This window comes from Pezoporus occidentalis, unplaced genomic scaffold (assembly GCF_034315485.1).
Source record: "Pezoporus occidentalis ecotype Australia unplaced genomic scaffold, CSIRO_AGI_Poc_V1 ctg63, whole genome shotgun sequence".
NCBI classification, from domain to species: Eukaryota; Metazoa; Chordata; class Aves; order Psittaciformes; family Psittacidae; genus Pezoporus; species Pezoporus occidentalis.
Genome location: NW_026915977.1, coordinates 5,317,289 through 5,344,603, shown reverse-complemented (window position 1 = coordinate 5,344,603; position 27,315 = coordinate 5,317,289). Strand labels below are relative to the sequence as shown.

General features: G+C 38.5%; 1 protein-coding gene across 3 annotated transcripts in view; it reads right to left on the bottom strand.

Annotated features, from left to right (window-relative positions):
• The window catches only part of LOC134174862 (connector enhancer of kinase suppressor of ras 2-like), a 189,754-nt gene that overhangs the window by 101,862 nt on the left and 60,577 nt on the right, over window positions 1-27,315 (bottom strand). For all 3 annotated transcript variants that reach the window (XR_009968814.1, XM_062640167.1, XM_062640169.1), the window contains exons 2-4: window positions 25,402-25,565; window positions 3,970-4,172; window positions 2,574-2,661 (exon numbers count right to left, since the gene is read on the bottom strand). Coding sequence is in view for 2 of the 3 variants with exons in the window: in XM_062640167.1 (XP_062496151.1) it covers window positions 2,574-2,661; window positions 3,970-4,172; window positions 25,402-25,565 (455 nt within the window). In the remaining variant the exon portion in view is untranslated. The remainder of the gene's footprint in view (window positions 1-2,573; window positions 2,662-3,969; window positions 4,173-25,401; window positions 25,566-27,315) is intronic.

Genomic DNA, 27,315 nt, shown 5'->3' with positions numbered 1-27,315 from the left:
AAGTGAATGCTTACTCATCATAGCATTTATGTGGTGTGTAAATAATGATATCCAGCATTGCAGTTCATGTTTAGTTTAAATTTCGAATGAAGATGTCATCTTCACAGTCATACAGAGAAAAAACATGACATAAAAGCTAAAAACCTACTTCCTGATTAGAGCTAAGAGTATGTCACTCAGATACATACAGTACATCCCAGCAAGAAGCTTCACACGCAGTGTCTGTACTAAACTAAGGTTATGCACCAATGCCCCCTATTCAGAAGGAAGTTCACCCTGAGTGGCAGCTATAAGTTAACCACAAAAGTGTGTTGATTTTGCACAAAATAAATCATCAGGTTGAAGGCATTCCACAATGTGCCAAATGCATAGCCCTGTCTGCTACTTTCACACTGACTAAATTAGACACCTAAAGTATACATTGTTCATGAAACAAAGAGTACCTGAAAGGATCTGAAATCCAGGTTTCTATTAGTTCCACCTTTCAATTCATATTTTAGCCTATAGTTAAGACTGAAATTCTGGGTTAAGTGAAACATTTCTGCTTTCACACATTAAGATCAATTTTCCTCAGATTTAGTAACATCAGAACATTCTCCCTAGCAATGATTTTGGTTTTTATTACTCTTTCTGGTTGCTAAATTTAGTCTACTGTAAAAAGGACTCAATAGATGACTATCAAACAACCCAGACCTGACAATAAGGAAAAGACAAAACTTGATTTTTAACAGACCTGAAGAACTAACTAAACATTTCTCATCTCGGAATGTCTTGGAGTTCATGCTAAAAGATAGATTGTTTTTATGCTGTCAAAAGGAGGACAGCTTTGGGAGTGGTGCTGAAGACTCGGAATTAAAAAAAGAACCAAACTACGAAACTATTGCTGGCAAAGCAGAACTGAATTTCATCCGCCAAAACCAGTGAAATGAATGACAGAAAGGGAGACAGCAATTCAAAAGTATACTGTTCTCACCTAGACCACAGGGAAAAATCAAACACACAAAGTGCAATATCAGCTGAAGGGCAGAATCAGAATCCAAACTTTTTATACTGTAGAGAAGTTCATTTTGCTTAGTCTGTAAATCAAAAATAGCCTAGTGCTATAAACACCTTGTAAGAGAAAGCTTAATAAAGATACATCAATAATTAAATGCCTACATAGGAACTTTTAAACCAAGAAAACAGAAAAAGGATCTTTGTTTTGCACTGTAAAAACGCATAAAGGGCAAAATTTCTAACAGGAATAAAGCTGAATATTATAAATTAATATAAAGGGGGAGTGTCACGAGGATGGAGCCAGGCTCTACTCAGTGGCAAACAATGATAGGACAAGGGGTAATGGGTGCAAACTGGAACACAAGAGGTTCCACTTAAACTTGAGAAGGAACTTCTTCTCAGTGAGGGTGACGGAACACTGGAACAGGCTGCCCAGGGAGGTTGTGGAGTCTCCTTCCCTGGAGACATTCAAAGCCCGCCTGGACACATTCCTGTGTAACGTTATCTAGGTGTTCCTGCTCTGGCAGGGGGATTGGACTAGATGATCTTTTGAGGTCCCTTCCAATCTCCAGCATACTGTGATACTGTGATACTGTAATAGTGTAAAATACAAAGACTGATACTTATCAACCTTAATTCTTTTTTCCAAGAATTAAAATGAAATTGAAGAGGAGGAAAAGAAAGAAGAGTTTGCAGAAAGCAGCTACTCTGTACTTAATTGTTGTGTTGGAGGCAGGGCCATTTAACTGGCCAGTCGTTTAGACAGTACTTATGAAACTACAGCTTTAAGCTTTTTTCTTGTTTTCCTTCCTACAACACTTTCATCTTTCTCTTTTGCTTCATTCCAAGACAGCCCTGCCTGTTCTTTAACCTCTCCACATCTTGCAGTAACGCTGCTTTTTCTCATCAGTGCTTTCATCTACTCACAAGAGGAGAAGCTCACTGTAAATATTTGTAAAACCAGCTTCCACTTAGTGTTTCTGTACCTGTGTGTCACCTCTTATCTTACTTCAGGGGCAGGCACTGTTAGAGGCTATTATTATTTGTATATTGCGTAGTACCATAGACCAGATAAATTTATTTTGTGTACCTGTGGACAGTACTATATTACAATTAATTAATGAACATTAGTGATGATAACACTACTACCATTATCTGTTCCATATTTGGTTTGCTCAGTGCTATGAATATTTCATGTTAATCACTAAACAACTTTCAGGTAACTGGGTCTCCTTTAATTGAGCAAGCCACAGTACAAACACATTTATTTGTATGTATTCTAAGAACTTGTCCCTGAAAGAATTTTGATCATTCATATTTTAACCTGTAATAAACTGTTAGCAGTAGTTATGCTGTTTCCCACTGTAGCTTTGTTTTTTTTTTTAACACTTGCATGGTGGCAGATAACCTGACATGAAACCTTTCCAGCACTCCCAGAGAAAGAGAATATGTTAAGAACAGAGAGGTAAAGCTAAAACAATTTTTCTGATGAAGTGAAAGCTTAGCAATGTTTTTACTACTGCAATTTTTAAGCATCAGAATGAGGAGGACTCAGATAGGAAGATAATCACTCCTACCTGTTGCACAATGGTTGTAAGTTCCAGGCACAGTTGAACAATGTTGTTTTTCAGCAGTGAGTATTCTGTCACACTGACAAATGGAGACCTGTCAGAAAGGAAGGGTAGGTTAGTACAGACTTCACAATGACGCCTCCTGTTCACCGAATAAGCAGAAACACGTAATATAGAGATCAATTCTACATCACAGAAATATGAAATACCTAATCATAACAATTTCCAGTAGCAAGTTACACAATTTTTCTAAAATATATCTTTGAAACAAGAAACAAGGTAGGCAGGAAGGCTGTAAACTGGATTCTGGCCAGAATATCGGAAGTTATAGTTCTTGTGGCAAGTGGAAATAGGAGCGTCCTAAAAATTGTCAATAGTCCAGATTTCCTTTGTGCAGCTTATTACAAAGACAGCTTTTCCAATATGACACCACTCTTCAGCAGCAGTTAGCACCTTAATTAAGACACCAAAGCAATGCTTACTTAGTCACTAACAGCTTCCTGCACACTCGGATTTTCTTCAGGCTTTGCAGATTCTAGCTGAATCTGGCCCCATTTGAATTCATAAGAACTGACAAGGTGATAGCCCAAGAGAATATGACTGCTGGCATTAGGTTAGAAAAATGTCACCAGGATTATACAAATCCTGGAAAGGAAGGTGATTCACTCTCACTGTGATTTCTAAGGTTCCATTTATACACCTGAAAGCATTCAGATTCAAGATAAAACTATTTGTTGATACAACTCTAAAGAAAGAGAAACAAAACATAAGTGCTCTGATGCTAGTTTGTGCTTTGGTTTCCATCTTTCCACCATCAAAATTTTAACTGCATTTATTCAGAGAGATACGTACACCAAATTCTGAACTTGGAAATGACTGATTGTTGAGAACTAGCACCACAACTGTATCTAACACATCAATCCTGCTCTTGATAAGAACTCTAATAAGTAAAGCTAAATTTCAGGCAAAGCATGTACTATAATTTATTTTGAATATTCTTAATTGATTTGCTCAACTCCAGCTTTTTTGTGTCTCCTTTGATGGCTGAAGGACAGCTCAAACTCTACAATCTTTTCTTCCTTGCCCTTCTTTCTGAAATTACCTGTGACATTGCCTCTTCTGGCAGTGAAATGTCAACTTGGAATAGGACAAAACAGTTCATTTCACATAAAATACTGTCAGACTGAAAGTAACTAGAGAAAACTTTAACACCCTCCTGACAGAAAAGGGTACTAGACTTTTCCCTCCTATTTTAGAGAAATTTGCCAAAAAAAATTCAGAACTAGAATTCCAGAACTGGCATTTTAATATTAGAATGTAAGAGTACAAGAGAAAAAGAACAAACACAAAACAACCCAAATAATTATTCTTATGCATAAAGGATCAAGGAATAGTAAATTACCTGTCCAGCCAGGCTAGTAAGTTCTTGGCAGCACCAATCAGGTCAACTACAGAGGTAAGAAAATCATTTGGCAGTCGTCTGGAGGCCCTGCCATCATAGTGGCCACTCCTCCTTCTACCCGTTATAAAGTTCTGAAGGTTTTTGGCTGAGGCATTCAGCTTGTGAGACAGAGTTCTCAGGTTTTCAGTCTCCAAACCATAATTCTGAGGGGAAAGAAGAAGATACATAATGAAGTGAAATAGTGCATTGTCAGCTACATAAACCAAGAAGTTAAACATTCTGAATGGTACTGGCTGAAAAGCTGGGGGACTTATGGATGCCTGGTTTCTGCAAACCCATTGGTCCAGCTATGTCACCAAGGGGAAGGCAAAAAGAATCCTTATATGCTGAGTCTGAAGGTCTTTCCCATTTTCAAAAAGTGGGGATGAGTCAGAACATCATCCCTACCTGCTATGCTTCAGTGTTAGCCAACTATGTGGTGTACAGCAAGTTTAGCAAGTGTTTAGCAGCCCCACTGCACTGGATCTTGCTCACACAGATTGTGTCAGTGTCTCCACTAAGTCAGAATGACTTAGCCTTGGCAGAACTTCCTTTTCACTTATGCTTTTACAGGAAAATTCCTGAATCCTGCTATTGGTGGTGAGCAGCTGTCCCATAGGTAATGTAAGATGGGAACAGTCAAATCAGGTCAGAACAAAGATATGGTACTCCTGTGTCCAGTAACTGCACAGGGAAGAATCTGAGAAAAGATCAAGCATGTTGTAACAGCTGTTAGTGTTCAGAGACTTCAGCCACTGACAGGGTCTTCATATTTAATACGTCTTAATGGATCTTCTTCCACCGTTCCAGTGCTGATGGGAACTGGGGGAGGGTTGGGGTGTTTTATCTAAGTAAAGTTTCCCACACACAAGTCCATTTTCCCTTTGTCCAACATTGCTTCATCTATGTCTCTGTCCTTTTATCACCAAGCCAATTCCCCACTTAGACCCAGGTAACAAGCACAAAGATATCTCAGCTCAAATACATTAAATAATTCAGTCAGGTTCACATAGAAAGTCTGAAACATACTGAATTGAACACAGATTTCCTGCTCCCACAACAGGATGTAGCATGTGAAAGAATTTAATGAGCATTTAAATAAAAATCAACTTTCAGAGTGTGATTTGATTGCCCACTATTAATTTCAACTCTGTTTATGTTACATCATGAATATCACATTTTTCTTGCCTGAACTTGTTCCTCAAAACAGAAAATTAAGAACTGCAAACAGCATAAAATCTGATGGATGCCAATATGGATATTTTTACTGGCAATCATAATTTCCAACACCAAAAAAGGAAAATGCATTGACCAATAACAAGCTTATGAAATGGAATTGGATGGAAGTCAAACAAAACACAAACAAACACTGGGTAAAGTTGTTTGGACCACTTACAGCTCATCCTGAGGACCATGCTTTCTCTGCCAGCCATTCTCCTGCTTAGAGCTCACACTGAAAAATAAATCAAGCCCCTGCCTCTAGCTTGGAGGGCAACCTACAAGGAATGGAGACACTTTGCTATCTGAGTCAGTTCTGCAAAGAATTCAGATTTTAAAATAGTTTTAAATAGTAGGGGCAGAATTAATTTATTTGTTATACACATATCATGCCTAAAGCATCACAGTCAATGAGGTTTGGAATTTGAGTTTAAGATTGAGCAGTGAAATAAACGGAAGTTGCAATGGTTTAGCTACAGATGAGAATAATGCTCTTCATCTTTTTTCCATAACAAATACTGTGCAGTTAGTCAGCATCACTAATGTAAGTCATTCTATTTTGCAAAAGTTTAATGTTAAAAAGCCAGCTGTATTTGATACTAATATGCCATCTGTTTTATATTTGTAGCAAATCTTTATTTTATTAAGGCACTGAAGGAATTCCTTCCCCTGCCCTATTTTTCTCTCAGCTTCTCCTTGTGCCAAGATGATGACTAAATGGACTTATCAGGATACCTTTACTGACTAGCAACCAACTAGACAGTGCTTGGTTTCCCCTCAGAAAGAGTTTGAATTTGCACACTCAACAAGATGTTACAAAGATGCTAAACCAGATCCTCCTGGTTTTATTTCCACGTCCAGCTTTGCTTATCCCTGTGGAAGCAAGCAGAAAATATTTCCCCAGTAATTCACTATTGCACAAAAGCTCTGGAAACCTCTCAGTTTACTGCCAAGAAAAGCTAAGCAGAAAGGGAAACAGATTGGCCAGTGAAGCTATAAAAGCCAGAAAGTATGCTAGATGCTACCAAGTAGTAAGCAACTGGAGCGATCTTCTCAAGTCATTAGTAAATATGCAGAATTGAACAGAAAAAGCATTTGAGGAAATCCACCTAGTGAAAGAGTAAGTTTGTTGTTTTATCTTTATTAATTACATGCCAATGGCAACCTCAATTACTGTGAGCATCAAATTCAAAATATAGCAGAGCGCAGACAAAGTATGTTCATAAAGATAATCAGAAGATGAAAGGAAATTGTTCCTCACAGTAGAAGTGCTGATGCAAGTGAGTGGTTTAGCTGAGACTTCACAAGCCACAGTAAAGGGGAAAAGATAAAAATATTACAAAAAATTACAGTGAATCAGTATCTCTGTAGAAGACAAGAATTATATTGCTCTACATTTAAGCTTGCCTTAAATCCAAGATCATTTTAAAATGAAACTACCGTAATTAATTATAAAATGGGAAAAAGTCAGAAATAATCCTCAAAAGTAGCACCTCTGAGCACCTCATCCTGACTCTCAGCACCCAGCCAACCTCGTGTCAGCTGCATGTTTCTCTCTCCATATGCACCTTCCCTCATCAGCAACCAGGATGCCTTGATATAAAAGAGATTGTTCTGGAGCAGAAAAGAGCAGGCAAGCGGGTGCACACACAGATGTGAACTGCAATGATTCAGATTCTGGGAATGCACCTGAAAACACAGTTGGAAGAGATGCAGTTTATGATAACAAGTAAGTAGATGGGTAGCCTTGCTCTGTAGACGTGACCCTGCAAGTATCACTTCCAGTTCCTGTAGGCATCTCATCTGCATGGTGATGACTGAGATAGTCTCAAACCTGCTAGACTAACTCATTATCCCAGCTACTGTACCAGCCTTCAGTTTCACAGCCATATATTCTGCTCTTGTTGCGCTAAACATGTGCTATTATTGTGAGATGCACCACAGAAATGATGCTCCTGAGCCGGTAAAATTCTTCCTCCTGGCAGGTGATTTCTTTCTTCCACAGTAAATCCTAGATATAATTTCTGGTTTTAAAAGAAAGAAAAAGAAAAAAAAAAAAAAGGGGAAAAGCCTATAAAAGGGACAAGGGGGTGCCATTAGCATAGACAGGATAATTTTTCATACCAAGAGCAGGGAAAAAAAGAGCCAAGCAAGGTTTAATCCATTCCCTGTTGCACAGTCATTTTTACCAATTTTTCTTTACTTGATCTGTGGAAATGGACATACAGGTTTAGAGAATTAATACAGACTATTAAAAGTGACCCCAAACACTGCCTGTCCAGAACTACACAGTCATACAAATTGTCAAATTATTACTAAATCTGAATTATAAACTGTTTAGTGAGAACAGAAAGTGGACTGAAGTCAACCACACTCCATTTCAGTCAAGCAGGCCTGACAGGCGCACTGCAGAAAGGGTAACTGGGAGGCCAGGGCCAAAGTAATGACATCTTGAGCACAGGAAGACATGACTGTAAATTGGTAAATCTATTAAATGTTTACTCAAGCTTCTTCACATAAAAGCACTGTTCAAACAGTGAGAGATTCTGTATATTCACTGAGTGTAATATACTATAGCATTATTACCTTCACATTAAATAGAGGAAGTTACCTAGAGGTTATCTGATTTGTTCAGACTGATGCAGTAGTGTATTTTAGGTTAGAGCTCAGGAATACCTAATGCCTTGTACAACAACAGAAGTTGAAAAGAAGGATTTCAAGAGGTAGAAATGAAATGCAAATGAGATGAAAGCCAGACAAGTTTATTATGGAAGAATATCATTAGTGATAATGGCAAGATGAAGCTGTGCTGAAAATGACACTTGCTAATGAGATGTACAATTGATTTGTGTTTAAGGGTAAGTCTGCTTGCTGTCTGGAAAACACAGTTTTCAGTGTTAGCAATCTCATTCTCTAATGACTGTCAGTGAGGATTCCTGCCATCTCCCCAGCTCCCTTCTCCAGTTTGGTTGGAGATGCCTGTTCCAGTGTTTCTAGTGACTCAGGTTATTGTAGGGTGGAAAGAGGGACGAGACAAGGCAGGTTGCTCCAGGGCTTATTCAGCTGGTCAAAGTGCTGATGGAGTGTAAGGGATGATGTAAAAAATAAGTTATTGAATATTCCATATAGTTAAAAATGCATACTGGAAATTGAAAACCAGGGAATCTGTCTCCAAACGCATATTTCTTCCTTTTTGCATAAATCCAAACTGCAGAAATAAATAGCTAAATGCAGTGTGACATGAACCCTGCTGCTCTGTGTCTATATTGCAAGTCCTGCTTTGTACATACATTCTGGTTTGAAGTTCCGTTTTTAGGAGACACTGGGAAAACTGGGAAAACCTTTTATCCATCTGACCATACAATACCTGTGGTTTGTACATACTCAAAGAGGTGGAATGAGGAAAAGTCTTCAGCTATAGCATAGGGTGTTCTCATATCTTACAGCAGGTGTGTAATAACATCACAAATGAGTAGTTTATGTGAATAAAATTTTAGCCACTAAGATAAAATAGTCCAAATTATTGTAGCAAACACTGAAATAAAAAATAACAAGTACAATGGGGGAAAAAAAGGGCAAGTACTAATCAAATTTTTTGTAAACACCTGAATAGCAGAGCAGGAAATACCTTCAATATAAGAGGAGTTTATTTCTTCTGTGGACACCCCACCGCAGCATGATATACTTTAAAGTACTAATATAATGAAATTGCTTTGCTGTAATGTGTCACAGAGAGGTAAGAAACGTGTGCACATCAAAATTTACCTGACAGAGGATATAATTTTAGCTAGATAATTTATATTGCATAAGTGATGACTTTAACCTACCTCAAAACCAGAGTTATTTTTAATTATAGTAATTTTTCTTGATGTTGCCATTCATGTAAGTAGTCAATGTAATTTCTGAATAAATACATATAAACACATGGATGTATACACTGCTTTTTCTGTAGGTGATATTTTGAGAGTGTTCCCATTTTCACTGAATTGTAAGGTTCAGAGAAATGGAAGTGCAGAGCCAAGATCTGACTGAGGAGATTAAAGGAAACAGCCCTGACAGAATCTCAAGCATCTTATATTAAATTCACCATGTTAAGGCATTTAAAATACGACAACCTAAATATTGTGCTACACTCCCATTTTTGTGTTTCATGCACAAACCTAAGGAATCCCCCCAGTTTATGAGCCCAGTTCAACTGTGGTAGCCACCGCTGCAGGTCTCTGTGTCAAATGTGAGCTCAGGACCATTAACAAACCCATGCAGCAGCTCTGCCTTTGCCCCTCATCATCAGCCTGCCTCAGCACACAGCCGTGCTTAGCACAGCTGGCTGCTCCCACGCCAGCCCACCCTGAAAGCAGCACATCTGGACTCATGGCACACTCCACTCTTCCTCAGGCCTCACCTTCCTGATTGCTAGAACCCAGATGTATCTGTGAACTGCCAGAGAAAGATGCTGCCATGCCCTCTTCCTGAGTGCCAGCACCACTGTGCAATGAGCAGGATTAGGAGGTTAATTTAAAAGCTTGATCTTCAGGAGCATCTCCCCCACTAACAGTGGTCTTCAACCTGTTCTCAGATTATGCACAAATTGACTTTAAGTTATTATGGACTTCCTACATCAGATGCAGCTCTCCAGGGATGCTCTGGCAGGAAAGCAGGCCCGGTCGGTCCCTGCTGGCCTCTCAGCCCTCCTGGTCCCAGGGACGTGTGCTCACAGCCCTGGTATGACAGCACAAGACCTCTCCCACCAGTCTCCTTAGGGGGCATGGTCGAGCACAGGGCTCCGAGATGACAAGGAAACAGAATTCCCCAAGGCAGCTCTGGGCTTTTAGAATCTCCTTTGGGAAAACATGACATGCCAGATGGGATCCCACAACTCCCTGCTGTCTGCCTTGCTGTGTATGCTGCTCCTGCAAAGGTCGTATCTTCGCAAGGAAAGTTATGGTGCTTGTGATAGCATGTAGTCATTTAGCACTGACTGAATAAAACCAGGCAAACAGCCTGTTTAATAAAAGCAAAAATGTAAAATAATCATACACTGCGATTTTAGCCTAAATAGCTCTGACACATAAATAGAATGAAAACAATCAGAACACATTTTCTGTCTTCATTTTCCTCCCTGGAGGTATGTTTGTAAGGCTAAGAGCCTGACGGCAAACACAGCAGAAACCTTATTCTTGTCTCTGAGCATTTCTGTGATTTCATCAGGCAGATCAGTTAAAATTTTGTGGTGATATTTCTATGATACAACTTGAACCTGAAATTCTGAGAGCAGTACGAAGTCAAAGTTTGTGAGGCAGTGCATTCCCATCAGGTGTGTCATCTTCCGCTCTAAAAAGAATTCCCAAGTGGAATATCTTTTATATGACTAGCAATTTAAAGGAGGTAAATTGAATTTTTCATGTAAATCACAAAGGTCCTTGGTTTGAAATTATCTGAACAAGGAAACACATTTTAGCGTACATTTGAAAATACCAAGTCAAAAGTATGTGTTAAACCTTGGTTCCGCAGAATATGACCCACTTTAAGTATTACAGACTGCAGATAAAGTGCTAAAATATCTAGTTTGGTATCAAATCAAAGAAATGGAGTAAGTTTTATTAAGGAAACCCCATGTCAGATGTAGTTCATACAGTGTCAGGCTTGTCACTGCACAGTAGGGTTTTAACAGGGTCATGTTCATCATAACCACCTACTCTGTGAGCAGAGGAATGGGGCCTCTGAATGACAGGTAAACGAACCCGATGTGACAATCTCCCTGTGTCTTATCACAAATCCCCACTTCTGTGCAGTTTAACTTATCTGTCTGTAGTAACCATCCAGTGGAATTACTACTGTAATGGTCATTCCAGTTACTTTATAGCAACAAGATGCTGTACTGTATATTAACACTCAGAATTATACCTGGTTTGATATTAACCAAGATGAATTTCTCAAATGACAAGAGAAGCCTTATTTACTAAATAAACTTGCTTTGCTCTGCCTTAGGGAAAGTTAAAAAATAGAAGGCTTTTCTGTATATGTGCTACTTAAGCTGAAATACTCAATAATTGATGAGATTTTAAAGATACATAAAATCCTAGCCCCTGTTGTTCTGCAAACTACAAGTGTATGAAGATAATACATTTCATCCTAATGGCTGGGGACTGCAGTTCAAGCACAACAGTGCCCAAATTTGTTTCAGTTTTTACTTTAAAAGCTCTTCTTGTTCTAAATCAGTAAATTAGAAATGCTACATAATAAAAACCATCCCTCTCACTACCTTTAATAACATTTGCTGATCACTTTATTATAAACTGCAGTATTATAACAGAGTTTATATACACAGAACACAGTGAGATTTCTTAAAAATGAAAGTCTGCAATTTATTAATAACTATGGTAATACTATGCAAATATACAACATCATAATACAAATTAGAGTGTATTATCTGACACACCTCGAGTCTTTCCTACGTGCAGCTTTCCTCCCCCTTGGGCTCCCTTCCATTATAATTATCCCACCTTCCAGAAGCAAATTGTGTCACAACGTGTTCTTGTCTCCCGAGTCTATAATTTGGAACTTGTCGCAGTGCTTCTAAGCACTTCCTAGGCCTTCCTATTATCTTGTAAATAGACACATTAAGTAGATACAGTGTTAAGATTAGATGTTTCAACCTTCTTTAAAAAATCAGCACCTGCATTATATCTTTTACTTCCAGAAGAAGCTTTAGCATTTCCATTGTAATTGACATATATAAATGTCATCAAGCATAATTAAGGTGCCTTGAAAAGTATTTTATTGAAAAAGCCACGTGTTTCTGATTTCAGGTAAGAATTAGAAAGACATGAGAGTCTTTCCTTTAACAATTGGACTCAAAAAGACTGTAGACTAGCCTCGGAAACAGGTTTTTCCAGAATATGGTATTTAAATCAATCATTAAGTTTACGCTTAAGCATTAAAGAGTCAAATGACTGGACAGGTGGTAAGAGGAACAGAGTTAGAGAAAAGCAGAAGATGAGGTTATATCCCTGCAGATTCCTCTCTGAAAACATGAAGAACACATGGAGAGACTGAACCTTGAAGGGACTATGCACAGAAGATGATCAAGAGAAGACTCCGACACAGCATGCAGGTTTGTTGTTAATGGATCTCAGAAGGGTCACTGATTATGACAAGGCTTGACCCAGGCTAAATCTGCACTGTATACTGGTTTCTGTTGTGAAATAGTCAAGATGATCAAGAATTAACCAGTGTTCATATCTCCCGACTAAACATTTTCCAAGTAGCTTTTACACTGTAGCTCTTGCTACAGATCTCTGAACAAACTGTGTAAAGCCCTTCTTGGTCTGTTTAATCCTAATGAAGTCAACGTGACTTAAATTGTGTAATATCCAAATACTCTAATTAGGTAAGCTTGAATAAACTGGAACATCTTAATGTTTTTGTTTATGTATGTATACATATCTATCTCTGGAGAGAGAGCAAGAATATATTACTATGGTACAAGTATCTAAAACATAAAAAGATAGGAGAAAATTAAATTCATTAAAAACAGCACAGGGATTTTAAAATGTCCTACAATGTTAAACAAATAGAATATACAAGTATTCCTGTCAGGCTAATCCTAATCAGACTGATCCTAACCTTTGCTTTAAACAATACTTCAGCTTATCTGAAAGAGAATGCTTTCAACTACTTCTCGATGGAACTTCAGCAGCATCCCTCTGAGCTGTTCTTAACTGCTCTCCCCCTGTACTTCTAATGCACATCTTTTGCTCAACTCTGTCTTCACAAAGAGTTTAGGTCTAAATTCCCTGGAAGTCAATTTGCATTTAAAAAAAAAGTCTCCAGTTCAAAATGCATTTTATCTTCTCTTACATTTTTGAGCAAAAGCTTAATATTACATCAGCATGGGATAATGAAACCCTCTCATAAGCATACAGATATAAAACGGTGAATGTATCACACCATCCATATATCATTTGTCCTCTGTCAAACTTACACGTGTGCATGTTCAGGAGCTTCAATGTCAACTCTCAGGAAAAGTATCAGTAAGAAAATAAATCTGTGGCAGCGTTTCTTTTCTGACATGCACAGAAACAAGACCCAGGAGGATGGGGGAAGTCAGTCTATTTTGTGGCTTCTTCATCACAAGAGAAATTGTTTCCAATCACTTTATTTCAGTATTAAGTAAGGACTGATCCGTATATGGATTCAGTTAAAAAACATACGCAAGCCAGACATCTGTGATGGCTTGACCTCTTCACGTATGTGTATGAAAACAAGCTGTGCAGAATATACTGACTGGGGATACCATGATAAATAAACAAGACCAAAGGATGACTACAAGATATTACCTCCAAAAACATATTAGAAGATGTTCTGCCAACTTTAAAACTGATGACCAAATATCGCCTGCATTAGTGGTTCCCATGCCTCCAACTGCTGTTTTCCATGCTGCATGCAACCGCCAACACTTAAGTCTCTCAGAAATACTGAAATTACACCCAAATTCTTCTTTAAATTTCTTGTTGATAATCCAGGGAACTCCACTGGCCTTATTGCAAGGACAAAATGTCTTAAGCTTTTACTACACCTTTCCAGTACTCTGATCTTTATTCATGTGCTGCATTCTCAGCAAGATCTAATGAAGTCATACGTGTGTATAGTAGTACACTGTTCAATAACTACAAACCTTTGTTATTTGTTACTAAAACCTTGTGACCAATTAAACTTTGCTATTTATTTCATAATAATCCTAGTTGTGTGTGAAAACCAGCCATTTCCTTGTAGGAAGTCTCATTTTCTCAATTTTTTAAGTGCCTCTTAAAATGAATGATGAGGCAGAAATGCAAGATTATGGAGAATAAGAGGTTCTGTACTTAAGAGAAAATTAGACTTTTAAACAGCAGTGAATGAATAATTCAGGGAATAAATTATGGGCTTGTCTTCTGGAAATAAAACATCAACACTGACCATTTGTTTCACTTAGGTCAGATATTTAGCTTAGGTTCTTGCAGGATTGGTAGTTCCATGTGAAAATTGTATTCGTTAAGGAAAAATATGTTACATATATTCATAAAAATTCAGAGGGAAGCATACAGAAATTAAATTAGCAACCAGATTCTTCTGAATGGGCATTAATGAGAATGTGAAAAAAGTACATTTATTTTTATCATGAATTTGCTGAAGGCTGCTCAAGCAGCTCACACTTGTCAACAATTACGTGAATATTCATGTGCATACATATATATATTTGCATGCATATGACTATCTGTAACAATAACTGATCATAGATAATTACTCAGGAATTCAGGCAGCTTATAGCAATTGCTATTGTAACACAGAGCGCTGTGAAAAATAACTTACTGGGAATTTATGACAGAAACTGCTCCTTGTAAATGAAGAAAACAATTCTGCGTAGGGCAAAAGTCGTCATTCCTAACTTACACTGACACACTCCCAGCATTGCCTTTGCACAGGGAATTGCTGTGGTATAGCGCGTGCTACCAGTGCAATGTAACGTGCATTGCATCATTGCATCATTGAGTGCATGATCCTGAAGAAAATATTAACTAGTGCTTTCTGCAGGAGAAAGAAGCTTTTGCAAACATAAACACATAAAACGCGATCCTTGACAGTGACAAACAATCTACAGCCTTGGGAAAAAGAAGGCTAATTTTTAAAGTTCATAATAATGTTTATGCCTGATTATTTAAAATACTGTCTACATAGTAGTGCAGTTATTTTCATTACAAGATTAAGAATTACCAATGCGTTTCACATGGACCATTACAGAGACAACAATTTCTTTGGGGTTTAAAACTTTGAACACATGAACAAACCACAACAATTTCTGTGCATCACTGAGCTTTTGGGTAATTAAAAAAATAATAATTTTTAAGTTAGTGGAATAATACTTTATTCATTTTATGGTGAAAACTTAATCTCTTCCTGCAATACCGTGCATTATTCTTCCTTTTTGTTCCAAAAATAGAACCCTGTACTATTAATTTAATATACCTTCACCCTACATTTAATGTAATTATCTAGGCCTGAATTATTATTCCATTAAGTGGATCCAGTCAATGAACTGTCTTTCACTGCTTTCATTGCTCTAATTCTAAGTTGTTCAGTGCTGGCACACCACAAGCATGTTACTGCAATGCTAGCAAACCAGGAGTCATGCACAGGTATTTAAAATCGCAGTGTAAGGAATAACAAACTGTTCAGTGAGGTACTGAACAGGCCTGATTTTCAATCATCTGTTTTGCTAATTACCCACATCTCCTTCCTCACTTGCCTCCATGTAACCTGCACACTAAGGCTGATGGCACAAGCTCTGGAAGCCAGGGTAAGCCACCTCATAGCTGGCCACAGAGGCTACAGGCACCTGTCATTGACAATATGGCTCATGCCTCTTCGCAAGGACCAAGTGCATTTTCTCCCAGAAAGTCACTGGTGCAGGATACACCCCTGGATGAGACTGGCTAAAACACTCAAAACTTCTTGGACATGCTGCAGGGGTGAGCTGGGGCAGACACGGGCAGCACAGTGACAAAGCCCCTCCTCTCTGCATTCAGAATCACTCATATTTGGATGGGTCTCACACCCAAATATATATGGGAATTCAAACAGCTCTGGTAATGGCTTTTAACGAAGCATGCCAAGTCAAAATTATCAATTTCAGCTGGCTAATGGATTTAAATTATATATTGTTTAATGCAACAGTATCCAAGTTAGTGCTGTTATCTACCAATACACCAAAACCATATGCTGGTTTCTGACAGAAAGCACAAAAGCCCTCCTTGCTCAAGTCCTGATTTCAGAAAAACAATGTTTTCCATCCATATACACTGCTTGAAGCACTGTTTCTGTTTGCAATAAAAGATAAGAATGGAAGAGGTACCACCAAGATTCCTGAACTTAAAACTTATCTCTTGTACAAAAGGATGGTGGTTTAGTGGCAATCTTGTGAAACCACAGCACACCTTGCAAGATACGTGTTTTTATGCTTTACACAGAATGGAGCACTAACTTTCCAAAACCTCATGATGAGAACAGGCCAACCACTTCCAACCATGTTTCTTGTAACAATGATATGAAGTCATCAGTGAAATTGTTTCAGCAGTAAAATTATTTACTATAAGAATACATCTGTAATAAAGTATGTATAGCATGCAAGACACCGGAACATAGAACTGAAAAGTTACCAGTACTGAAACAGCACTTCTTTGCTCCTGCTAGCTTTCCCCTTCTTGTGCATGAAGAAATTAAACAAGGATAAAGACTGTCTAAGCCACTGACATGAGACTTGGTTTTTACAAGTCAGTGCACACGTGGATGTCTCAACCCAGTAAATTAACATGGATTTGCATCAACAACCAGTAATTATGTTTTATGTCAGCCAATAAAGAGCAGCAGAATGATGAATTCCTACAGCCAGACCCGCACTATATTCAACCACTGAAGTGGCACCAGTTCCAAAATTTGATGCATCTGCCAAAACTAAAACAAAACCCAAACCCACCCCAACCTTAAATGTAGTCCCCGGACAAATCTCAAAACAAGTCTGACTCGATGTATAAACTTGGCCAGTGTTTCTGCACTGTCCCAAACCAGAGACATTTCCACAGTTCTCAAAACAAGGGTACTCACTTTACTTGCTCTCTTGGTCAAGATTCAGTTATCTAAGCCACTTTTCATATCGTTTTCTCTAGATGGAATTTTGCTTTATATATTTGCATGAATCCAGGCATTTTGGCTATACAGAGCTAAGAAATGCCAAAGCAATGCCCACTTTGAAACAAAAGGAAGACGCAGTTGCTCAGTGCTAAGCACCACTTAATGCAATGCTGTTATCTGAAAAGCACATTTGCTAGAGACATTATATTCTGTGGCCTATGGCATTATGTATAAAAGCAGGGACTCTTAAAGTAAGAGGCTATGACAGCTGAGTATTTTGTGCAAGCGTTTTTGTATGACAGCACTGCTACTAGTTTTATAACATAATAAATGTCATTTTAAGACCAGAGTGATCTAAAAGGTTTAACTTGACTTGCACCAAACCTCACACTTACAACTTAGAGCTTTCTCCCTCCACAGTGGTCAACTCACGAGTGGTTGGCTGTCATTCCTGTGCTCATAGTCTTGCAAAACATTAAATACCTGCTTTCTTCAAGGCTGTGCGAAAATGTAAGTGCATTCTTACCTCAAAGTCCCCCACAAATATCATCCAGCAATGGAAAAGGAAAAGTGCAAAGCACTATTTTATCTCAGAGATTAATGTTTGTGGTAGCATTGATAAGAACCTCTCACAAGATTCCTTTTTGTGGAAGGCTTTAATCAAGTACATCGTAATGTTATCAAAAGCAGTGTAGACAGCTGGCACCATGCTTTATCAAGAGGTGTGAGATGACACAGGACACAAACATTACAAGCATCGTTCTTTTTAATTCCTTTAGTGTAGAAAGAAAAAGATAGAAAAGAAAATGTGAGTCTTCCATTGGAACATTTATTCACGTGTCACTAGCAGGCTATGCCATCCACTTCACATTGAAATTCTAGCAAAAGCAAGAATTCATATGAATTAATTGGATATGTCAATTCTAATTAGCCCACAAAGGCTAGGTAAGTGCCCTAAGGAGACTGCAGGGTATCTCCACATTGCTGCAGATAAGTGTCCAGTTTTGCCCAGTCTTGGGATACAAGAGAGCTTACACAGAGCAATGCAGAGTGTTGGAGAAAGGCAGCAGGGGAACAAGGTTAAGGAAACAAAGCCTTCCTGCTTTTTGCTGGTTTTGGCAAACCAGACCAATAGGCAATAAAGGATGCTTTCTGAAACAGGCAGAAATCAAAGCCAAAGAAGCAATAAGCATTCACTCAACACTGTAACATGCAATGTTACGACAGCTGCTTCTGAAACAAAATAGAATGTTACCATGCAGGTTTTACTTTTCACTGTGCAGGGAAAATGTCCGTTCCTTTATCCCTAGAAGCAATTGTGATCATTATCATCAGCCTTGAGGAAACTGAACATCCAGATGGGCTGAAATTACAAACAAAACCCTTGTCTTCCCGATGTAAACCTCAAAAGAATCCAAATGATGTCAGAAATGAATGCACCATTAACACCCCCTAAACCAGGGGTAGAATATACACCAACTACAATATATACCAACACCATTTGGATTGGATTTCAGCCAGTATTTTCTCTCCTGCCCTCGTCTACAGCATCGGACATGTGTGGGTTTTGGGGCCATATCATTATGGCACCTACTCATTTGCATTAATTTCTCCTTCTATGCTGACCTAATAAGCAGCAATGCAATTTAATTGTACATATTATGCACTGTTCTCTACCAGCAAGTGACAGTAGCTCACAATATGATAGAATACCACTGGTTTTACCCAGACACAAGATACAGTAATGGATTGTTACAGATTATAGTAATCCATTACTATATATTGATAGATACAGTATTATAAATTTATAAATGGGAATAAGTACATTAATTTTCAGAAGCATGCAGAAGCCTGTAGTTGCCTACTCACCAGCCTAGCCTGCAATGGGTTAGGATCCTCATTCTCACTGCTACTTAAAACATGCATTTCAGAAGAAAATTACAAGCTTTGGAACAGACTTACTACTTTCAATAGAACATGGTTCTCCTTTCTCTAAACTTAAACCCAGCCTTAAGTAGGAAAAATACAGAAATACAGCCTGAAGTAATTTATCTGAAGTTTGATAGCCTAATACCACAAAGACTGAATGCATTACTCGTAGAAAATAATTAGATGTGGTCTACTGGCATTCACCTGAACTGCAGTCCACTTTTGGGCTCTATGAAGAGAGCTGAAATTTGAGTAAAATGCAGCCAACCTCCATCCTTTTATTTCCACTACATACGCCTCATCTTGTGAGAACAGATCACACACACTTTGGAATACCTGGACAGGACCATTTCCACCTGTGTTTGGCTACTTGATATGCAGACATCACATAACCAGAGGGTCCTGTGCCTTCATCAGAGGTTGTGGCCTGACTGCTGAGGCACTGTTGCTGGACAAGAATGACAAATTCACATAGGATAGAGTTTTCAAAAGAGCCCCATCCTAACTGAACACACAAAACACAAATTCACAGGTCACTTAGGATCTAAATTCCTTTCAAAACAATCCTGTGCTTTGGTACCTCTGAAAATTTTACTTAGTAAACATTGATACAAACATCGATAGTACTGTTAGAGTACTAAACATTCTCACTGTGCAAATTCTAGTCTTGAAAACCATGTGCTGCTATGGAACAAGTAGTGTAGAGGTAGTGGTGTTTGACGAGAAAACTGAGAAGACATCAAGAAAAATTGCCTTCTACTTTGTTCTCCTCTGTATCACCTCACACAGCTGCCTTTATGTCTGGTAAGGGAACACTGCCTGAGTTCACAATGGAAGAACTTCATTTGCACCAGATAGTTCCAACAAATAACATATAATTGCATTCAAGGTTCTCCTTTTTCAGCATAGCAGCTTAGGCAGACCCTGAATTTCTAACTTCTTACCAGTAAGACAAAACTATTACGCATGAGTGTTAAACACCTGTGATCACAAGCACTTTAGGCTACTGTGAACTGTTTGTACAAACTTACTTACATTCCTTCAACATCCTGATCCTTAAAGACTTTTTAAAATGCAAAAAATTGGTAAAAGACTTGGGAATGAGAAAAAACAGACAGTCCTTAAAATAGTTCATTTTACCAAATTGCATGATTGGAAAGACTAAAAAAGGAATGAAGCATCTACTTCGACTAAGAAAAGAAGACACTTCCTTTCTAATACATGGAATAATTAAATAACACATTCAATAGTATTAATTCCAAGGTTTGGCATCGCCTAACAAATAGCACTGGACTGCTGAAAGTTGAACTTCTTTCTCAATTGAGATTAATAAAGCTCTCTGGATGCATATATGTTTGCACAGACAAAAATAATGTATGTGCCAGGTTCCTCATTATACTGAGGAGATGGGCTATCTCTTCACCTCTCACTAAGATGGCATTCCATTTCAAAGATTTATTTCCATCTATTTAAGCATCAATATATATGTAAAGTGAGGATTTTACTGTAGAAACCTTACCTTTGAATAACCTTTAAATTGTGAGGGAAAAATAAGAATGTGAGATATTGAATGATTTGCTCAAAATGAAACTTGATTACTTGTTGGGTAAAGTAAGAAAAAATACTTCCTAATATATGCACAGCATTGACAAATCAAAAAGCACATCAGCAGAATGAAAGATTAAAAGGATCTCATGAGAGATCCTTGTAGTTATGGCCGTTAAAAAGCAGTATTAATTCAGGCAAAACTTGAATAATTTTAACTCAGAAGAAACAACCTTATCAATAGATACAGAGACAGCAAGGAAAGGCTGGCTGCGTCATCAGCATGGCATACTTGAGAACAAATTACTGCAAACTGCTTTCCGTCCGACCAACAAAACGCTATTCCTGGTGCAATTTTGTTAAGGAGATGCCTAATACAGAAATGTGTTAGGAAATGGTAGGAAGATGAACAAACAAAAAAGCGTGTTTGCTTGGTAGCTGCTTCCCATCCATTGCTTTAAAAAAGCAGTACATAGGGAAGCAAATGAAGCTCATGCCAGTTGTTATAAACATGTTGACCCACAGGTGACTTTATTGTGCCTTCTAGCAGAAAAACTCTCATGCTTGGATTGCCAACTTCTGCAGAGAGAGACATTTCCTAATCTTTATTTCTCCTTGAACGCTATCACAGAACAGTGCCTAACTTTCACTAGCTGAATGCCTATGAATTAACACTACTTTTAATTACTTTAGATACAATCTATATTTGAGCATGCTTTTCATTTTGCATTCCTTTTTCTTCCATTCATTATCAGTCTTTCTTTCCACTAGACTGTTTATATTTTAATTTGTGCAGGCTTTAACAATAGACTGACTCCAATACTGCCCTAATTGAATTAAATTTACTTGCACAGATTTAACAACCCCTTGTTGACATCAGAAGTACTCCTTTTTCTTCTGTCCAGTATATTTTACTGTCTATCAAGAGTTATTTTCCCCAGGCCCTACTACTTTTTCAGAGTCAGTCCTTGTGCAACTAGTCCTCTAATACATACCCAGATCAGTATTTCAGCTTTAATAAAATTACAGTCCAAGTCCTAACTGGCCTGCACTTTTTAGTCCTTAAATGTTATTTAGGTCCCTTCAAATAAGTAACTGCAGAGCAGCTTCTGACCACAGTGGGAAGAATGTTTAACACTGGATTTTTTCCACCACAGCCATCATTCCCAATTTTCTTCATAATTAAAGCCCTTTCTAGAATGGGCAAAGAATCAAAGCTGAAAGCATGGCTCACCTATGGCTTTTCCTTTCATCCCACATAAATTCACCCCTGAGCAACCCCAAGAAAGCATCGGTATTTTCTCTCCTACAGTGGAAGATACTCTCATCTTTTGCACTTCAGTTTTACCTTTTCAGAACCTGGATTATTCCAACGTTTTAAAATCATTTCCAAACCACCACGTTGCCACTCCTATTGTGCACAGAGGGATCCAATAATTCTCTTTTTCCCTATTTATATTTCTTACATTTCCTTTTTCCCTGCTGTAGGTCGTCTTCTTCCAGTGTAGAATCTTCTCTAGGCAGAATTCTCATGTATAATGCCTACTTACAGAAAGCTCTCTATTTAGCTTCCTCTCAAAAGAAAAATTATGATCTGTAATAGCAATAGTACTCTCTCTTTTGAATTTATTCAGAAATAATATGGTGGTTTGAAGCAATTAACCAAGACATAATACTGGGGGGGTCATGTTTGTTTGTGTAAAGGGGATAGAAAATCATATCCAGGGCAAACGCATAATAGTAATTCTTCCTGCCTTTAGTAATTTGCATTTGAGAGTCTAACTAATAGGTGCTCTAGGACAGGGAAGAGAAACACAGGAGATGCCTCCTTTATTCTTCATTTTCTCTTGCTCTTGGAACCCTCATTATGGGGCAGCATTTAGTTACATATATGCTGTATAATGACTTGTATCACTAAGATAGAAGCAGAAGCATTGCTCTTTGATGTGGAACCCCATGAAACACCTACCCCTAAAAGCCAGTGGGTATGCTCACTGGCTGGCCAGCCACTGGGATGGCCAGCCCTGCAGGGAGCACATATGGAAAATATGGCATCATAGCATGCATGTTCAGTGCCTTCCAAGAGCTTGAGATGAGACAGCCAAATTTCTCTTGGTTTCCTGAAGCTGTTCTGCAGCTAAACTCATGACCAACAGGCAGCTCAATTCCTGATGCACCACTGAGCCTAAGCTTACCTGAGAGATTTCTACAGTACATTGGAGATGCCTCTGTTCAATGTGTTACACAACCTTAGCAAAGATGGAGTAGAACATCCTGCTAATACTGCCTGGAAGAAATAGGTCATGTAACTTGGCCACTGCCAATCGCCAAACAGAAATCAATTAAGAAATCCATGTACAGAAAAGAAAAATCAATGGTCACTGACATGGCCCAGTGAGTGGGTGATATGCAGAGCACAAAGTAGTACTGACATGTATTGATGTAACGAGGAGTGCAGCTGTCTGTGATCCAGACAGGAAGGAAACAGTGTGCACAGCATCATGGATGCTCTGCCAGCATGGGGTGGGGAGGACATGCCATGCTGAATGGGGTGAGCAGAGGGATGGAGGGAGAGAACAAGCCATGGCTCCTGCTGTTACCACCCCTCCACACGTCAGTTTTAGACTGAATTGATGTGACCCCTCATGTTTTTTCATAATAACCTATGAAAAAAAATTTAAAGTATATTTATATACAAATCTACAAATACACTTCACACTCTCTGCCCCATAGATACAAACACACACACATTAAGGCACTGACATCTTACTGACTGTGGCTGTATTCTAGCTGCTCACAAACTGTGTTAAGTTTTCTCATAATGTAACTCAGAAAATCAGGGGTAAAATGATGCATTCCTTAAGACATTCCAATTCAAATAATTTCTTATATGTTAATTCCTGTTAAATGGCTTAAGCATACCCCTAAACCCTCTCCTCCTTTCCTTAATTACTTTTAAAAGCAGGGTCTTTCTTCTGTTTTCCTTTTAGACTAGTTAGTCTAAAACCCCACTGCAGTGATGAACAATTTTCACTGATCACTCAACCAGACATCATATTTTACTGCAATAATCTATTCCTATTTCAAAATTTAGCACAGAATAAGAGTGCAACTGTAATTTTCAGATGTGTATGTCAGTTGTCAACAGAGGCAGCATCAGATCTCCTACCGTTCAATTACTGTCATTAAGATAAAGAATTAAGATAAATTCCTAATGATGCTTTTTGGCTACGTAGATTAAAACCTTTACAAATTATTGCCTATGAAAAATATACATTCCTGATCTTGTGCAACTTTTACTTGTGATCCTGGCTCAGTAAGAAGCTGCAAGAATTGAAGAATATGATGTGCACAGAAGGAAGGCAGAAATGTCAGAAGCAGGAGAATACCCCCAAGCGCAGAGCCGCAGGCAGCAGACTCACTCAGCAGAAAGCACATGGAATGGGCAGGAAGATAAGAATTTAGAAGCAGGAAAAAAAAACCAAAACAGGCATTTTAGAGACTGAGTGAGAAAGGAATGGTAAGGACTTAAAGGCAGGAGGCTAAATAAATGATAGCAGGAGCTGGAAAATCCCCACCGTGCCTTAAAAGAAGAAATAAGGTCATGAGACAGCACAGTAAGAGAAGAGCTGCACCACTGACCAGCAGCAGGGCCAGTGTTTAAGAGGTACAGTTTCTTTGTTTAAAGAAGGAAAAATAATAATAAGAAAAACCAGCAAGGGTCCTCCTAATGGGCAGACTTCACTGAAGGGCATTCTTTTGCCAGAGGAAACTTCTTGGGTCTGCTATGTCTCCCTGGTGTCAGGGCACAGCACTGCGTTGTTCTTTAGATAACACAACATAACACTGTGGGGTAGTTATGATTCCTTTCATGTGGAAAACAGCGTGTCGGGGGGGGGGAAACTCTGGAGCTCGATTTTAAATGTTTCCAAAACACAGAAGTCTGTTGGGTTATGCACTATGCCCCAGTGCACAGGCACAGCTGCATCAGGGCCAAAGGCATGTCTCTGGTTTGACATACACGTTACTTAGTTTTAAGAGAGGATCTCAAGCTGCATCCATTATATTCTGTAATTAGAGGTACTTGCAAGAAGCATATGCATAATAAGAGGTACTTCATAATGCTTTCTGCTCAGCTCAAGTGCATTCTTCCCCACTTGTTTTCTATTTTACTATTAAGTGCCAGTTTCCCTGTTGGAGAAAATTTACTGGACCAGAATCTCAGAGGATAACCTACTTTGTGAAAAACCAGAACTGATCGAGAATTAAAGCACTGGGGATGTTATATGTAATTTACCTATATATAGTTTTATTGTTTTATTTTTTGTGTTTCCAATATCCTTTCACTGTTCACCTACACAAAAGAAGGTTAGTTTTCCTTTAGAATTAAGTTAATACATTCCATTTTATTAGCTGGCAGGGATTACATAACAGAGGAAAACAGGAACTTTCTGACATCAAATAAGAAGCTGGGTGAATTAATGACCTGTTATATATAGGCCCCAGTGTTCTTCCAAATGCATGTATTTTGCTAAGCACCCTCTTCCCCAAAGTTCAAATTGACACTTGTATCTACACTTTTAGTCAATTTTACCATTCCAATCTTGTCTCAAAGCTCGTTTTAAACAATCTTCCAGTCTAATTAGCATTACCTTCTGGCTCCTTAGTACCATCCTTTTGGATATTGGCATGGGTAAACCACTCAGGTCTACTTGGTTTAGTACAGTGTAGCAAATGTCAGTGAAATAGAAGGGCATATGGCATATAATTACAGAACCATATGGATGCCAGTAGTGATAGTCAACAGTATTTGAACTCAAGATCAAGCCAGTCAGAGGAAGAGCAACAAAAGACCATCATAATCATAAAATGGATGTATGTAATTTCTTTACAGCTCAAAGAAGCCTCTACATGTCCAAGCAAACCTGCTGTGTCCATACAAGCACAGGGCTGGGGAGTGCAGTCTATATTATTTATACCGTGGTTTGCAAATTCATAAACCCAGATTATGAAGTGGTACAAGAAATCACTCACCAATGCACAGAGCAGATCAACCGCTTCCAGAATCAGCTCTTGGTGGCCAATCCGAGTGACTCCCAGTTCCTCAAGCTCCTGATGAGTGATGTGCAGCAGCTGCTCACCATTGATCTTTTCTCTTTCAAAGTTTTTAATGTATTGTTGGAGGCAGTCGTCGAGGCCTGTTTGAAAAAGCCAACAACGCATATTCAGAGAACAGGGACAATAATAATTCTGCAATTCACAGAGTTTCCAAGTTGCTTGGAAATGCAAATATAATTCCTTGTTTGGATTTGTTATGGAAAAATGTGTCAAAAAGTATAATTTAACTTTCATAGTTCAGTGCATACTGCTAAAGAGAAAAGTTTCTATTACTGACATTATTTTCAACACTCTTCATAGAATAGTTAGGGTTGGAAAGGACATTCAGATCATCCAGTTCCAACCCGCCTGCCATGGGCGGGGACGCCTCACACTAAACCATCTCATCCAAGGCGTCATCCAACCTGGCCTTGAACACTGCCAGGGATGGAGCATTCACAACCTCCCTGGGCAACTCATTCCAGTGCCTCACCACCCTTACAGTAAAGAATTTCCTCCTTATATCCAATCTAAACTTCCCCTGTTTAAGTTTGAACCCATTACCCCTTGTCCTATCACTACAGTCCCTGATGAAAGGTCCCTCTCCAGTGTCCCTGTAGCCCCCTTCAGATACTGGAAGCTGCTCTGGGGTCTCCACGCAGCCTTCTCTTCTCCAGGCTGAACAGCCCCAACTTTCTCAGCCTGTCTTCATACAGGAGGTGCTCCAGCCCCTGATCATCCTGGGGGCCCTCCTTGCTTTAACACTAATTTTTATCCTCCATGGTACTCACTAGGGAGACCCAGGAAGAGCAGGGAAGCACAGAGAGTGCCATTACAATAAAACCCTTTTCTTCCGATGTCATGAGGACCTAAGTGTAAATTTCGGTTATGGAAGAATATGATTAGAAGCACATTCTTCCTGGTATTCCTCTTGTCTGACTCTTCAAAGTCATACAGTGTAGCCACTGTATCGTACCACTCATGAGAGCGGTTTTGAGGCTCAGTAACCACCCCCACTATCTGCTACACCCGGTGCCAATATATTTATTTATTCATGTCAAACTCTCAACTTTCTGAAACTCAGTAACATACAAATGATTTTGTTATAAACCCTGTGATTAATAATTCAATTTTACTCATGAACAAAGAACTGTTCCATTTAGCCCTGAAAATTGATAAGGCAAGAAACATTGTGTTAAATACAGAGAGCATCACCATTACGGTTAAATTAAGGGGAAGATGTTTGTGCAAGCACTAAGAAAAGCCAATGGATATAAAGAAAAGAAAAGCAAGAGGCATATGAACGATATTGTTCTTGTTTGTCTCTTTAAAATTTCTCACAGACACAATAAAAACAGAAATAAAGCAAAGTTAATTGTGTTTTAATTTCCTGGATTATTATTATTATTATTATTATTATCATCATTCACCTTAGGATCTTTGAAAGAGAAACCCGTAGGTATTTAAACATGTTTTGAATCACAGAGATCCTTCTAAGTAACCAGATGACACAATATGACAATGACGAACAGAAATACATTGCAGGAATCCTGGGGAACTGAAAGCAAGCCAGCAAATGTGGAATTTAAAACTACCCTGTAGACAAGAATACTTGATGTTTCCATGTTTTTCTATTCTCAGGTTTATTAAATAGAGTATCTGAGGAAGAGAGATCTGACATCTTCTATTTGGCATGCTTAATATTACCACTTTAAGTCTCAGTTAAGCCAACATAATTCAGTTGACATACAAGGATTGTGATGACACAAGAATTGAATAAACAAAATAATGTATTTGTCTTCTGTTCCAGAAATACAGGGGGATATACTGCAGTTTCCTTCAATGAAATTA